We start from the raw sequence: 14,931 nt of genomic DNA, 5'->3' as shown, positions 1-14,931 counted from the left end.
TTGTTGGGACAGACTTTTGTAAAGAACCATCTGTTTCATCTCTTCAGATTCTTAGATCACAAGGTGAAGACGTCTCTTTCTATATTTGTGAGGAGGATCTTTGTCGCCCACTCTAGTGACCTTCTTTTTATCATGTCTTGTGTGTAGATCGCCTGTTCTTATAGCTTTCTAGTGATCTCTCTTCCGATGTCTTTTATGCCATCTTCTAATGGGGATTGTCTCTTACTCTAGTGACCGTGTCTCATGTTACCCTCAGGTGGAGGAGGTCATGTCTTGTTTGCTTACTTTCTGCCAGCAATGATTGTTGCCTTCTTACCAGGTCTTCCGTGTCACCTGCTCTAGTGACCTGTCTTACTTTGTGTCCTGTGTCACCTTCTGGTAGGCATAGTTGTTGTCCATGCTGTTAACCTCTTACCAAGTCTCTGGTGTCACCTTCTAGAATGGATCATTGTTGCTCCTGCTGCTGCCCTTTTACTTTATCTCTGGTGTCACCTTCTGGTAGGGATCATTGTTGCTGACTTATTACTTTATCTCTGGTGTCACCTTCTGGTAGGGATCATTGTTGCTCTCATTGCTGACTTTTTACTTTGTCTCTGGTGTCACTTTCTGGTAGGGATCATTGTTGCTCTCGCTGCTGACTTATTACTTTATCTCTGGTGTCACCTTCTGGTAGGGATCATTGTTGCTCTCACTGCTGACTTCTTACTTTTTCTCTGGTATCGCCTTCTGGTAGGGATCATTGTTGCTCTCACTGCTGACTTCTTACTTTGTCTCTGGTGTCACCTTCTAGTAGGGATCATTGTTGCTCTCACTGCTGACTTCTTACTTTGTCTCTGGTGTCACCTTCTGGTAGGGATTGTTGTCTTCCATGCAGTTGACTTCTCTTAAGGTACCTTCACACTGAGTGACGCTGCAGCGATACCGACAACGATGTCGATCGCTGCAGCGTCGCTGTTTGGTCGCTGGAGAGCTGTCACACAGACAGCTCTCTAGCGACCAACGATGCCGGTAACCAGGGTAAACATCGGCTTACTAAGCGCAGGGCCGCGCTTAGTAACCCGATGTTTACCCTGGTTACTATCGTAAAAGTAAAAAAACCAAACACTACATACTTACCTTCCGCTGTCTGTCCTCGGCGCTGTGCTTTCCTGCACTGACTGTGAGCACAGCGGCCGGAAAGCAGAACAGTGACCGAGGACAGACAGCGGAATGTGAGTATGTAATGTTTGTTTTTTTTACTTTTACGCTGGTAACCAGGGTAAACATCAGGTTACTAAGCGCGGCCCTGCGCTTAGTAACCCGATGTTCACCCTGGTTACCAGTGAAGACATCGCTGAATCGGCGTCACACACGCCGATTCAGCGATGTCTGCACGGAGTCCAGCGACGAAACAAAGTTCTGGACTTTCTGCAGCGACCAACGACATCACAGCAGGATCCTGATCGCTGCTGCCTGTCAAACTGAACGATATCGCTAGCCAGGACGCTGCAACGTCACGGATCGCTAGCGATATCGTTCAGTGTGACGGTACCTTTACTGTGTCTCGTTACTGATTTGGGCGATATCGCGTTATTTTATTTATGCTTTTCCAACTATCAGGATCTGATTAGGGGCTGAATTCAGAGCATTTAATCCTTTACTTTTGATGAAATCTTCAAAGGAAGTTGTGTGTAGCTTGGGGAATTGTGGTGAGGGTCACATGGAGCGGTCCAGGACCTTTCTTGACATGTCTGTCTCCATTGTGTCTGGCAAGTGGTTAAGAAGATAAAGTGAACTGTCTATTGTAGTGCATTCCTCAGAGCCCCACTACCCTCCTTACATCTGCTAACAAATGGACAACACACCATCTTTACTAATGGTGAAAAAGGAAAAAACCACATGGGAGTCCTGTACAGTGAGCGTGGGCATGCCAGCCACATACCTGGTCCTCGTAGACGAGAGATATTCCCAGTGGCTTCAGTGTGTAGTAACCTAACCCAGTCTATAGGTTATTGTGTAGATAGGGAATTCCATAACTAACAATTCCCTAACAGCACTAAAAAAATGTATTACTCTGATATAACAAAACAAATTAATAATTGGTGACTACTGTGGTGCTTGCTGTCCTCCACGAGATAACGCTGCGGGGCCTGATGGTTCCCAGCGATTGTAGCCTGGGATTGCTCTGCACATTTTGACTCTCTCTGTGCACGTTGCTTGCATCCTTCGTCCGTATCTTCATGTTTTTTTTACTGTAGGTAGTGACTTTTTTTCTTTGTGTTTGGTAGAGAACATTGCAGGGTAAATGGATTTTTGTCTCTCTGAAGGTTATCGCTCAGTGTTTTGATGACCCGAGATCCAACATTTATTCGTTTCAGTTGGTAAACTGTAAACACATATGTAATCTACCGTATATAAAAGCTTCTACCCCTGAGAAATGAGCCGAGGTCCGTTTCCATTAGACGCTGTCATTCTAGTTTGCTTTTGTAATATCTGATTTTTGTGATGATAGTACGAACCCCTTCTAGTGTCATTTTCAGTGATGTCACCGCTGACCTCTAGTGATGGATAGGAAGCATTCTCAGTGATGTCACCGCTGATCTCTAGTGATGGATAGGAGGCATTCTCAGTGATGTCACCGCTGATCTCTAGTGATGGATAGGAGGCATTCTCAGTGATGTCACCGCTGATCTCTAGTGATGGATAGGAGGCATTCTCAGTGATGTCACTGCTGATCTCTAGTGATGGATAGGAGGCATTCTCAGTGATGTCACTGCTGATCTCTAGTGATGGATAGGAGGCATTCTCAGTGATGTCACCGCTGATCTCTAGTGATGGATAGGAGGCATTCTCAGTGATGTCACTGCTGATCTCTAATGATGGATAGGAGGCATTCTCAGTGATGTCACCGCTGATCTCTAGTGATGGATAGGAGGCATTCTCAGTGATGTCACCGCTGATCTCTAGTGATGGATAGGAGGCATTATCAGTGATGTCACCGCTGATCTCTAGTGATGGATAGGAAGCATTCTCAGTGATGTCACCGCTGATCTCTAGTGATGGATAGGAGGCATTCTCAGTGATGTCACCGCTGATCTCTAGTGATGGATAGGAGGCATTCTCAGTGATGTCACCGCTGATCTCTAGTGATGGATAGGAGGCATTCTCAGTGATGTCACCGCTGATCTCTAGTGATGGATAAGAGGCATTCTCAGTGATGTCACTGCTGATCTCTAGTGATGGATAGGAGGCATTCTCAGTGATGTCACCGCTGATCTCTAGTGATGGATAGGAGGCATTCTCAGTGATGTCACTGCTGATCTCTAATGATGGATAGGAGGCATTCTCAGTGATGTCACCGCTGATCTCTAGTGATGGATAGGAGGCATTCTCAGTGATGTCACCGCTGATCTCTAGTGATGGATAGGAGGCATTATCAGTGATGTCACCGCTGATCTCTAGTGATGGATAGGAGGCATTCTCAGTGATGTCACTGCTGATCTCTAATGATGGATAGGAGGCATTCTCAGTGATGTCACCGCTGATCTCTAGTGATGGATAGGAGGCATTCTCAGTGATGTCACCGCTGATCTCTAGTGATGGATAGGAGGCATTATCAGTGATGTCACCGCTGATCTCTAGTGATGGATAGGTGGCATTCTCAGTGATGTCACCGCTGATCTCTAGTGATGGATAGGAGGCATTCTCAGTGATGTCACCGCTGATCTCTAGTGATGGATAGGAGGCATTCTCAGTGATGTCACCGCTGACCTCTAGTGATGGATAGGAGGCATTATCAGTGATGTCACCGCTGATCTCTAGTGATGGATAGGAGGCATTCTCAGTGATGTCACCGCTGATCTCTAGTGATGGATAGGAGGCATTCTCAGTGATGTCACCGCTGATCTCTAGTGATGGATAGGAGGCATTCTCAGTGATGTCACCGCTGATCTCTAGTGATGGATAGGCGACATTATTATTCTTTCTACTCAATGATTCTTCCTTATATTGTAGAAATGATTTAAAAGAAAAGTCAATGATCAATATGAACCCTGCTACTTTCTGGTTGCATCTTCATGTCAGCGTGAATATAACACCGTCCATCGATGTCTCGCAGGTAAACACTATGGCGTGTACAGCTGTGAAGGATGTAAGGGGTTTTTCAAGAGGACAGTTCGGAAGGACCTGACTTACACCTGCAGAGATAACAAGGACTGTCTGATTGACAAGCGACAGAGGAACCGCTGTCAGTATTGTCGTTATCAGAAGTGTCTTGCTATGGGGATGAAGCGAGAAGGTAAGAGCCTGGATGTTGGACCTGATTTCTCTCCAGGGACCCCCAATATTTGTTCTACCATTGGGGTCTTAGCAGTAAGCTAATTAAACCACACAATTAGGATATTAACAAGCTGGAATTTGCTGTTCTAATGCAAACATTTATTAGAAATGCTAAAATAAAACTAGTACCAATATTCACTGCTTCAGTGCCTGTTATATCTGATTGTTAGAAAGCTTGGTGACTATTTTGCCTCCAGACTCAGTAGTTTAGGCACAATGGTGGATTTTCCACCTAGGAACTTACTAGTTGGATGATATCCGATCTGGGGTGTTACCCAGCTTTCCCAGTAACAGATATAACTTTGGAAAAGCTGAGTGGACTATTTGGTTGTGTGAAGAGGAGAGTATATATATATTTGTATGTCATATCTATGGTTGCCTGCTCGGTCAGCACGGGCTGCCACCACTCGGCTACTCCTAGCACTCGGCGGATTTTCTTCCGGCCGCAGTCAGTGCAGGCTTTTGGCTCTTGTTAATAATGTTGTATATAGTGAAATGTAAGCTCTTGTGCATATTGACATTAATTCTCTGTAAATGTTTGTGTAGTTTTAGGCAGCTGGACGGCTGCCGGTAAGAAGTTTGTGATAAGGAATGAGGGAAATTTAGATCAGCCGCTCCATCCACCACGAGGCTCTTATCTTGACCACCCATCAGGTGATAATCTATACCTATCTAACTTGCTACACTTGTGATGCCAGGCACCCCTAGATTATATCTCCATATTTACCTGCATGAGTATATCATTGGCGGCCTAGTAAAATAGTAGCCATCTGAGAGAGACTTATTACTGGCCTCGTGTCCTTGTAACCAAGTGCTGCCGCCTCTAGTTTACTAGTTTGCAGCCTGAGACACAGACTTTTTAATACTTGACATACAAAGTGTGTCATTGTGGTCGGGCAGAGGCTAGGTATACCCCATTCAATCACTAATGCTGGCGAAATCTCCAATCCTCCAGTAAATTATCTCGCTGACATCAAGTCTGTTAGTGATATTATACAATAGGGGGAGACCCTGGTAGAGATGATGGCCAGCCAAGTGCCATGCTATCCTGGGGCCAGATGAGGGTTGCAATGCGTTCACTTGTAGATGTGCACTCTGGCTCAATATACTGGTGTCATACATACACTGGATACGTGCGTGTATATAACATACACAAGACTGCAGAAGCATTGGACATATGCTGGAAAGTATGCTGCAGAGCAAGAAGCGTCCAAACATTATGTTAATATGCTAATGTTAGTAGTATAATGTTATCAATGAGCAAAGTGACTGAGGAAAAGAGAAATATAAATCCCATCAGTATCTGGTGACCACCTGTCACCTCCATCATCAGTATCTGTGACTGTCCGTTGCCTCCGTCTTCAGAATTTGGTGATTAACTGTTGCCTCCATCATCAGTATCTAATGTATTTCTATAGTCTGCATCATCAGTATCTGGTGGCTGTCTGTAGTCTGCATCATCAGTATCTGGTGGCCGTGTATAGTCTGCATCATCAGTATCCGGTGGCCATCCGTAGTCTCTATCGTTAGTATCCGGTGGCCGTCCGTAGTCTCCATCGTCAGTATCTGGTGGCCGTCCGTAGTCTCCATCATCAGTATCTGGTGGCCATCCGTAGTCTCCATCGTTAGTCTCTGGTGGCCATCCGTAGTCTCCACTGTCAGTATTTGGTAGCCACCTGTCACCTCCATCGTCAGTATCTGGTAACCATGCGTTGCCTCCATCCTAAGTATTTGGTAGCCATCTGTCACTTCCATCATCAGTATCTGGTGACCGTCCGTCGTCTTCATCATCAGTATTTGAGTGGCTGCCTGTTGCCTCCATTATCAGTATCTGGTGACGGTCCATCGCCTCTATCATCAGAATCTGGTGACGGTCCTTCGCCTCCATCATCAGTATCTGGTGACGGTCCATCGCCTCTATCATCAGTATCTGGTGACGGTCCATCGCCTTCATCATCCGTATCTGGTGACTGTCCATCGCTTCTATCATCAGTATCTGGTGACGGTTCATCGCTTCTATCATCAGTATCTGGTGACGGTCCATCGCCTCCATCATCAGTATCTGGTGACGGTCCATCGCCTTCATCATCCGTATCTGGTGACTGTCCATCGCTTCTATCATCAGTATCTGGTGACGGTCCATCGCCTCTTATCATCAGTATCTGGTGACCGTCCATCGCTTCTATCATCAGTATCTGGTGACGGTCCATCGCCTCTTATCATCAGTATCTGGTGACTGTCCATCGCTTCTATCATCAGTATCTGGTGACGGTCCATCGCCTCTTATCATCAGTATCTGGTGACTGTCCATCGCTTCTATCATCAGTATCTGGTGACTGTCCATCACTTCTATCATCAGTATCTGGTGACTGTCCATCGCCTCCATCATCAGTATCTGGTGACGGTCCATCGCCTTCATCATCCGTATCTGGTGATTATCCATCGCTTCTATCATCAGTATCTGGTGACGGTCCATCGCCTCTATCATCAGTATCTGGTGACCGTCCTTCGCCTCCATCATCAGTATCTGGGGACGGTCCATCGCCTCTATCATCAGTATCTGGTGATGGTCCATCGCCTCCATCATCAGTATCTGGTGACCGTCCTTCGTGTCCATCATCAGTATCTGGTGACGGTCCATCGCCTCTATCATCAGTATCTGGTGACCGTCCTTCGTCTCCATCATCAGTATCTGGTGACGGTCCGTCGCCTCTATCATCAGTATCTGGTGACGGTCCATCGCCCTCTATCATCAGTATCTGGTGGCCGCCTGCATCATCAGTGACTGTCCGTCGCCTCCATCATCCGAATCTGGTGGTGGTGATCTGCTTTGCCCATCTGAATTCATGAAAGTTTATGCCACTGGTGTAAATTTCACCAGTAATGTTCTCCAGTCCCAGTAACATTCCTGGCGGAGGCGCACGATTGCTGTAAGATGCACCTAATTCACTAAGTGCTGTGTGCTTCCTAATAAATTAGCCGCATCTCGCTCCCTTTATTAGGGCTGACGTACACTTCATCAGTCTTAATGAATCAGGCCCTATATGTTTAATGTATCCATGTAGTCAGGAGAGTGACAACCAACCTACATGCCAGATGCCACAAGTCGCCGTAGTCTGTCAGGCTGGTGCGGACTCGGCTGCCACTATATAATGATTTACCAGACACCTGCAATAGAGCAATAAAGCGCTTCATTCCCCAGGGCCGGTGAACGGAGGCTCCGAATATGAGAAACAAAGATGTACAAATTGTATTTTGGCCAGAACACAGCCGCCACTTGCAGAAAATCACCCATTTCTGTCAGACAGACATATTTTTGTTGCCCTCGGCGCATCTACTCCTGTCTGAGACGCAAAACAAAACTCCATTATCATTGTAGGGACAAAATGATCTGTAAATGAGACCTACATGGAGAACGCGAGATTACCCGAATCGATATTGCGCACATCGTGCTACACTGCGGATTGTGCAGCAATAATTGAATGACGCTCCGCTCTCCGGCTGCGATTCTGAATCAAGGAGAGAATGATGTGAGGAATTAGCACAGGGCCCCCCATAGTTATCTCTTAGTACAGGGCCCGCCATAGTTATCTCTTAGTACAGGCCCGCAATAGTTATCTCTTAGTACAGGGCCCACCATAGTTATCTCTTAGTACAGGGCCTGCCATAGTTATCCCTTAGTACAGGGCCCGCCATAGTTATCTCTTAGTACAGGGCCCGCCATAATTATCTGTTAACACAGGGCCGCCATAGTTATCTCTTAGGCTACGTTCACATTTGCGTTGTGCGCCGCTGCGTCAGCGACGCAACGCACAACGCAAATGAAAACGCATCAAAACGCACGCAAAAACGCTGCGTTTTGCGACGCATGCGTCGTTTTTTGCCGAAATTTGGACGCAAGAAAAATGCAACTTGTTGCGTTTTCTTGGCCCGACGCTTGCGGCAAAAAAAACGCATGCGTCGCACAACGCATCACACAAAAACGCATGCGTCCCCCATGTTAAATATAGGGGCGCATGACGCTAACCCGACACAAACACGCAAAACGCTAATGTGAACTGTTATGATTAGGTAATTCAGAACCACAATGGACCTTGAAGTTCAGAGCACACAAAGTGACCTGATAATAACCAAAAGACATAGGACGAGCTCTGAGACGTGGGAACTCTGCTGACCGCAATCCCTAATCCTATCCAACCACACTAGAGGCAGCCGTGGATTGCGCCTAACGCTTCCTATGCAACTTGGCACAGCCTGAGAAACTAGCTAGGCCTAAGATAGAAAAATAAGCCTACCTTGCCTCAGAGAAATACCCCAAAGGAAAAGGCAGCCCCCCACATATAATGACTGTGAGTAGAGATGAAAATACAAACGCAGAGATGAAATAGATTTAGCAAAGTGAGGCCCAACTTACTGAACAGACCGAAGATAGGAAAGATAACTTTGCGGTCAACACAAAACCCTACAAACAACCACGCAGAGGGGCAAAGAGACCCTCCGCACCGACTAACGGTACGGAGGTGCTCCCTCTGCGTCCCAGAGCTTCCAGCAAGCAAGAAAAACCAATAAAGCAAGCTGGACAGAAAAAATAGCAAACAAAAATAACACAAGCAAAACTTAGCTTATGAAGAGCAGACAGGCCACAGGAACGATCTAGGAGGAAGCAAGACCAACACTAGAACATTGACTGGAGGCCAGGAGCAAAGCACTAGGTGGAGTTAAATAGAGCAGCACCTAACGACTTCACCACATCACCTGAGGAAGGAAACTCAGAAGCCGCAGTACCACTTGTGACCACAGGAGGGAGCTCTGCCACAGAATTCACAACAGTACCCCCCCCTTGAGGAGGGGTCACCGAACCCTCACCAGAGCCCCCAGGCCGACCAGGATGAGCCATACGAAAGGCACGAACAAGATCGGCAGCATGGACATCACCATGTACCCCCTGACAACCCCAGCTGGACACAGACATTGATTTCCAATCTAATACTGGGTTATGGACTTGTAGCCATGGCAACCCCAACACGACCACATCATGCAGATTATGCAACACTAGAAAGCGAATATCCTCCTGATGTGCAGGAGCCATGCACATGGTCAGCTGGGTCCAGTACTGAGGCTTATTCTTGGCCAAAGGCGTAGCATCAATTCCTCTCAATGGAATAGGACACTGCAAGGGCTCCAAGAAAAACCCACAACGCCTAGCATACTCCAAGTCCATCAAATTCAGGGCTGCGCCTGAATCCACAAATGCCATGACAGAATAAGATGACAAAGAGCAGATCAAAGTAACGGACAAAAGAAATTTTGACTGTACCGTACCAATGGTGGCAGACCTAGCGAACCGCTTAGTGCGCTTAGGACAATCGGAGATAGCATGAGTGGAATCACCACAGTAGAAACACAGCCCATTCTGACGTCTGTGTTCTTGCCGTTCAACTCTGGTCAAAGTCCTATCGCACTGCATAGGCTCAGGTTTATGCTCGGATAATACCGCCAAATGGTGCACAGATTTACGCTCACGCAAGCGTCGACCGATCTGAATGGCCAAAGACATAGACTCATTCAGACCAGCAGGCATGGGAAATCCCACCATGACATCCTTAAGGGCTTCAGAGAGACCCTTTCTGAAAATAGCTGCCAGCGCACCTTCATTCCATTGAGTGAGCACCGACCACTTTCTAAACTTCTGACAATAAATCTCTATCTCATCCTGACCCTGACATAGAGCCAGCAAATTTTTCTCTGCCTGATCCACCGAATTAGGCTCATCGTACAGCAATCCGAGCGCCAGGAAAAACGCATCAATATTACATAATGCAGGATCTCCTGGCGCAAGGGAAAATGCCCAGTCTTGAGGGTCGCCACGTAATAAAGAAATAATGATCCTAACTTGTTGAACTGGGTCACCAGAGGAGCGAGGTTTCAAAGCCAGAAACAGTTTACAATTATTTTTGAAACTCAGAAATTTAGCTCTATCTCCAGAAAACAAATCAGGAATAGGAATTCTTGGTTCTAACATAGAATTCTGAACCACAAAGTCTTGAATATTTTGTACTCTTGCAGTGAGATGATCCACACATGAAGACAGACCTTTAATGTCCATCACTACACCTGTGTCCTGAACCACCCAAATGTCTAGGGGAAAAAAAAGGCAAAACACAGTGCAAAGAAAAAAAAAATGGTCTCAGAACTTCTTTTTTCCCTCTATTGAGAAGCATTAGTACTTTGGGCCTCCAGTACTGTTATGATTAGGTAATTCAGAACCACAATGGACCTTGAAGTTCAGAGCACACAAAGTGACCTGATAATAACCAAAAGACATAGGACAAGCTTTGAGACGTGGGAACTCTGCTGACCGCAATCCCTAATCCTATCCAACCACACTAGAGGCAGCCGTGGATTGCGCCGAACGCTCCCTATGCAACTCGGCACAGCCTGAGAAACTAGCTAGCCTGAAGATAGAAAATAAGCCTACCTTGCCTCAGAGAAATACCCCAAAGGAAAAGGCAGCCCCCACATATAATGACTGTGAGTAGAGATGAAAATACAAACGCAGAGATGAAATAGATTTAGCAAAGTGAGGCCCAACTTACTGAACAGACCGAAGATAGGAAAGATAACTTTGCGGTCAACACAAAACCCTACAAACAACCACGCAGAGGGGCAAAAAGACCCTCCGCACCGACTAACGGTACGGAGGTGCTCTCTCTGCGTCCCAGAGCTTCCAGCAAGCAAGAAAAACCAATAAAGCAAGCTGGACAGAAAAAATAGCAAACAAAAATAACACAAGCAAAACTTAGCTTATGAAGAGCAGACAGGCCACAGGAACGATCCAGGAGGAAGCAAGACCAACACTAGAACACTGACTGGAGGCCAGGAGCAAAGCACTAGGTGGAGTTAAATAGAGCAGCACCTAACGACTTCACCACATCACCTGAGGAAGGAAACTCAGAAGCCGCACTACCACTTGTGACCACAGGAGGGAGCTCTGCCACAGAATTCACAACAGTGAACGTAGCCTTAGTACAGGGCCGCCATAGTTATCTCTTAGTACAGGGCCGCCATAGTTATCTCTTAGTACAGGGCCACCATAGTTATCTCTTGGTACAGGGCCCGCCATAGTTATCTCTTAGTACAGGGCCCACCATAGTTATCTCTTAGTACAGGGCCCGCCATAGTTATCTCTTAGTACAGGGCCCGCCATAGTTATCACTTAGTACAGGGCCCGCCATAGTTATCTCTTAGTACAGGGCCCGCCATAGTTATCTCTTAGTACAGGGCCCGCCATAATTATCTGTTAGCACAGGGCCCGCCATAGTTATCTCTTAGTACAGGGCCGCCATAGTTATCTCTTAGTACAGGGCCGCCATAGTTATCTCTTAGTACAGGGCCACCATAGTTATCTCTTAGTACAGGGCCCGCCATAGTTATCTCTTGGTACAGGGCCCGCCATAGTTATCTCTTAGTACAGGGCCCGCCATAATTATCTGTTAGCACAGGGCCCGCCATAGTTATCTCTTAGTACAGGGCCGCCATAGTTATCTCTTAGTACAGGGTCGCCATAGTTATCTCTTAGTACAGGGTCGCCATAGTTATCTCTTAGTACAGGGCCGCCATAGTTATCTCTTAGTACAGGGCCGCCATAGTTATCTCTTAGTACAGGGTCGCCATAGTTATCTCTTAGTACAGGGCCCGCCATAGTTATCTCTTAGTACAGGGCCCGCCATAGTTATCTCTTAGTACAGGGCCCGCCATAGTTATCTCTTAGTACAGGGCCCGCCATAGTTATCTCTTAGTACAGGGCCCTCCATAGTTATCCCTTAGTACAGGGCCCGCCATAGTTATCTCTTAGTACAGGGCCGCCATAGTTATCTCTTAGTACAGGGCCGCCATAGTTATCTCTTAGTACAGGGCCGCCATAGATATCTCTTAGTACAGGGCTGCCATAGTTATCTCTTAGTACAGGGCCCGCCATAGTTATCTCTTAGTACAGGGCCGCCATAGTTATCTCTTAGTACAGGGCCGCCATAGTTATCTCTTAGTACAGGGCCGCCATAGTTATCTCTTAGTACAGGGCCGCCATAGTTATCTCTGAGTACAGGGCCGCCATAGTTATCTCTTAGTACAGGGCCCGCCATAGTTATCTCTTAGTACAGGGCCGCCATAGTTATCTCTTAGTACAGGGCCGCCATAGTTATCTCTTAGTACAGGGCCCGCCATAGTTATCTCTTAGTACAGGGCCCGCCATAGTTATCTCTTAGTACAGGGCCCGCCATAGTTATCTCTTAGTACAGGGCCGCCATAGTTATCTCTTAGTACAGGGCCGCCATAGTTATCTCTTAGTACAGGGCCGCCATAGTTATCTCTTAGTACAGGGCCGCCATAGATCTCTTAGTACAGGGCCGTCATAGTTATCTCTTAGTACAGGGCCCGCCATAGTTATCTCTTAGTACAGGGCCCGCCATAGTTATCTCTTAGTACAGGGCCCGCCATAGTTATCTCTTAGTACAGGGCCCGCCATAGTTATCTCTTAGTACAGGGCCGGCAATTGTTATCTCTTAGTGCAGGGCCCGCCATAGTTATCTCTTAGTACAGGGCCGGCAATTGTTATCTCTTAGTATTACCCTCAGGTCAGGTAATCTCTGACCTTACCCTCAGGTCAGATTAGGTACTGCACCTAGGGTAATTAGTCGCCAGAAGGTCTGCCTGCTATGTACTGGCTATTGGGCACGCTGCAGCGACGCGATATAACTACTCTCGCTCAGGCAGGAACAATAATTATCAACATCGCAGTCGCTACAAAGACACCCAAAGGCACCGCACACGGTATGCGGCCACCAGCTTTGATTAAACGGGTCCAAAGCTAACCCAAAACATTAGCGGAATTCCCTTCAGAAAACTTAGGGTACGTTTTAGAACAGGAAGAACGAAACTAGTAATTTATATATTTTAATCCGAAAGATTATGCAGTGTTTATAGAAAATATTACAAGGATGTTACAATATGAGACAATTGAAAATATGTACAAAGTAATTATAAAATAAAGGGATTAAATGAGAAAAGGTAAAACTCACATGTTCTCAGGTCATTTCAGGCAAAACCATGCTGATAGGCAGTGCTCCCAAATATCCCAATGCATAGTACAGCTCCTCAGGCAAAAAACCTCAGACTCCCGGCTGGGTTAAGTGTGGGGGCTTATATAATCCAGCTTCGGGACATCACCAAAGGGCTGGTTAATGATATTCACTGAGGTCAGAGATCTTTACGTTTTCAGACCCTGGAGAGAAAGAAATTCCTGACTGAGAAGGGAGGGACCACAGGTGGCTTTGCAGGATTGGTCACCTGCAGTATAAAGCCACACCCTGCTCACACACTAGCTTCAAATTACCCAGTGTCTGCCATAGGGCTGGTTTGTTGTATTCAGAGGGGGGGGGGGGGAAAGGGTTTTCTTACAGCTGCCATGCTTTTGGGACCATGGTCAGAAGTGCAAAAATCCCTCAGCTATGGTTTTTACATTATCGTGACATACATTTTCCTCACAGCCCGCAATTGTTATCTCTTAGTACAGGGCCCGCAATTGTAATCTCTTAGTACAGGGCACGCTATTGTTATCTCTTAAGGTACCGTCACACTCAGCGACGCTGCAGCGATATAGACAACGAGCCGATCGCTGGAGCGTCGCTGTTTAGGTCGCTGTAGAGACGTCAAACACAGCAACTCCAGAACGATGCAGGAGCGATCCAGTGACGTAACGGCGACTCACTTATCGTTCTCTCTGGTTGTTAGCTCCATGTAAAACATTGCTGGCATCGTTGCTTTTGATGTCAAACATGATGATACACGCCGACCTGACGACGAAATAAAGTTCTGGACTTCTAGATCCGACCAGCGATGTTACAGCGGGATTCAGATCGCTGCTGCGTGTCAAACACACCGAGATCGCTATCCAGGACGCTGCAGTCACGGATCGTTGTTGTTCTCGTTGCAAAGTTGCTGAGTGTGACGGTACCTTTGGTACAGGGCCCGCAATTGTTATCTCTTAGTACAGGGCTGGCAATTGTTATCTCCTAGTGCAGGGCCGGCAATTGTTATCTCCTAGTGCAGGGCCCGCTATTGTTATCTCTTAAGGTACCTTCACACATAACGATATTGTTAACAATATCGTTGCTATTTGTGACGTAGCAACGATATCGTTAATGAAATCGTTATGTGTGACAGCGACCAACGATCAGGCCCCTGCTGGGAGATCGTTGGTCGCTGAATAAAGTCCAGAACTTTATTTCGTCGCTGGACTCCCTGGAGACATCGCTGGATCGGCGTGTGTGACACCGATCCAGCGATGTCTTCACTGGTAACCAGGGTAAACATCGGGTAACTAAGCGCAGGGCCGCGCTTAGTAACCCGATGTTTACCCTGGTTACCATGCTAAAAGTAAAAAAAACCAAACACTACATACTTACCTACCGCTGTCTGTCCTCCAGCGCTGCGCTCTGCACTCCTCCTGTACTGTCTGTGAGCCGGAAAGCAGAGCGGTGACGTCACCGCTCTGCTTTCCGGCTCCCAGACAGTACAGGAGGAGAGCAGAGAAGCAGAGCGCAGCGCTGGAGGACA

General features: G+C 46.9%; 1 protein-coding gene across 4 annotated transcripts in view; it reads left to right on the top strand.

The window, feature by feature from the left end:
- The window catches only part of RXRA (retinoid X receptor alpha), a 268,856-nt gene that overhangs the window by 214,471 nt on the left and 39,454 nt on the right, over positions 1-14,931 (top strand). For 2 of the 4 annotated variants that reach the window (XM_069747493.1, XM_069747490.1), the window contains 2 exons: positions 4,097-4,276; positions 4,864-4,971. In XM_069747493.1, the coding sequence (XP_069603594.1) occupies positions 4,097-4,276; positions 4,864-4,971 (288 nt within the window). The remainder of the gene's footprint in view (positions 1-4,096; positions 4,277-4,863; positions 4,972-14,931) is intronic. The other 2 variants (XM_069747491.1, XM_069747492.1) reach the window with 1 other exon arrangement.

This window comes from Ranitomeya imitator, chromosome 2 (genome assembly GCF_032444005.1).
Source record: "Ranitomeya imitator isolate aRanImi1 chromosome 2, aRanImi1.pri, whole genome shotgun sequence".
Taxonomy (NCBI): domain Eukaryota; kingdom Metazoa; phylum Chordata; class Amphibia; order Anura; family Dendrobatidae; genus Ranitomeya; species Ranitomeya imitator.
This window is presented reverse-complemented; position numbering and strand designations above follow the sequence as displayed.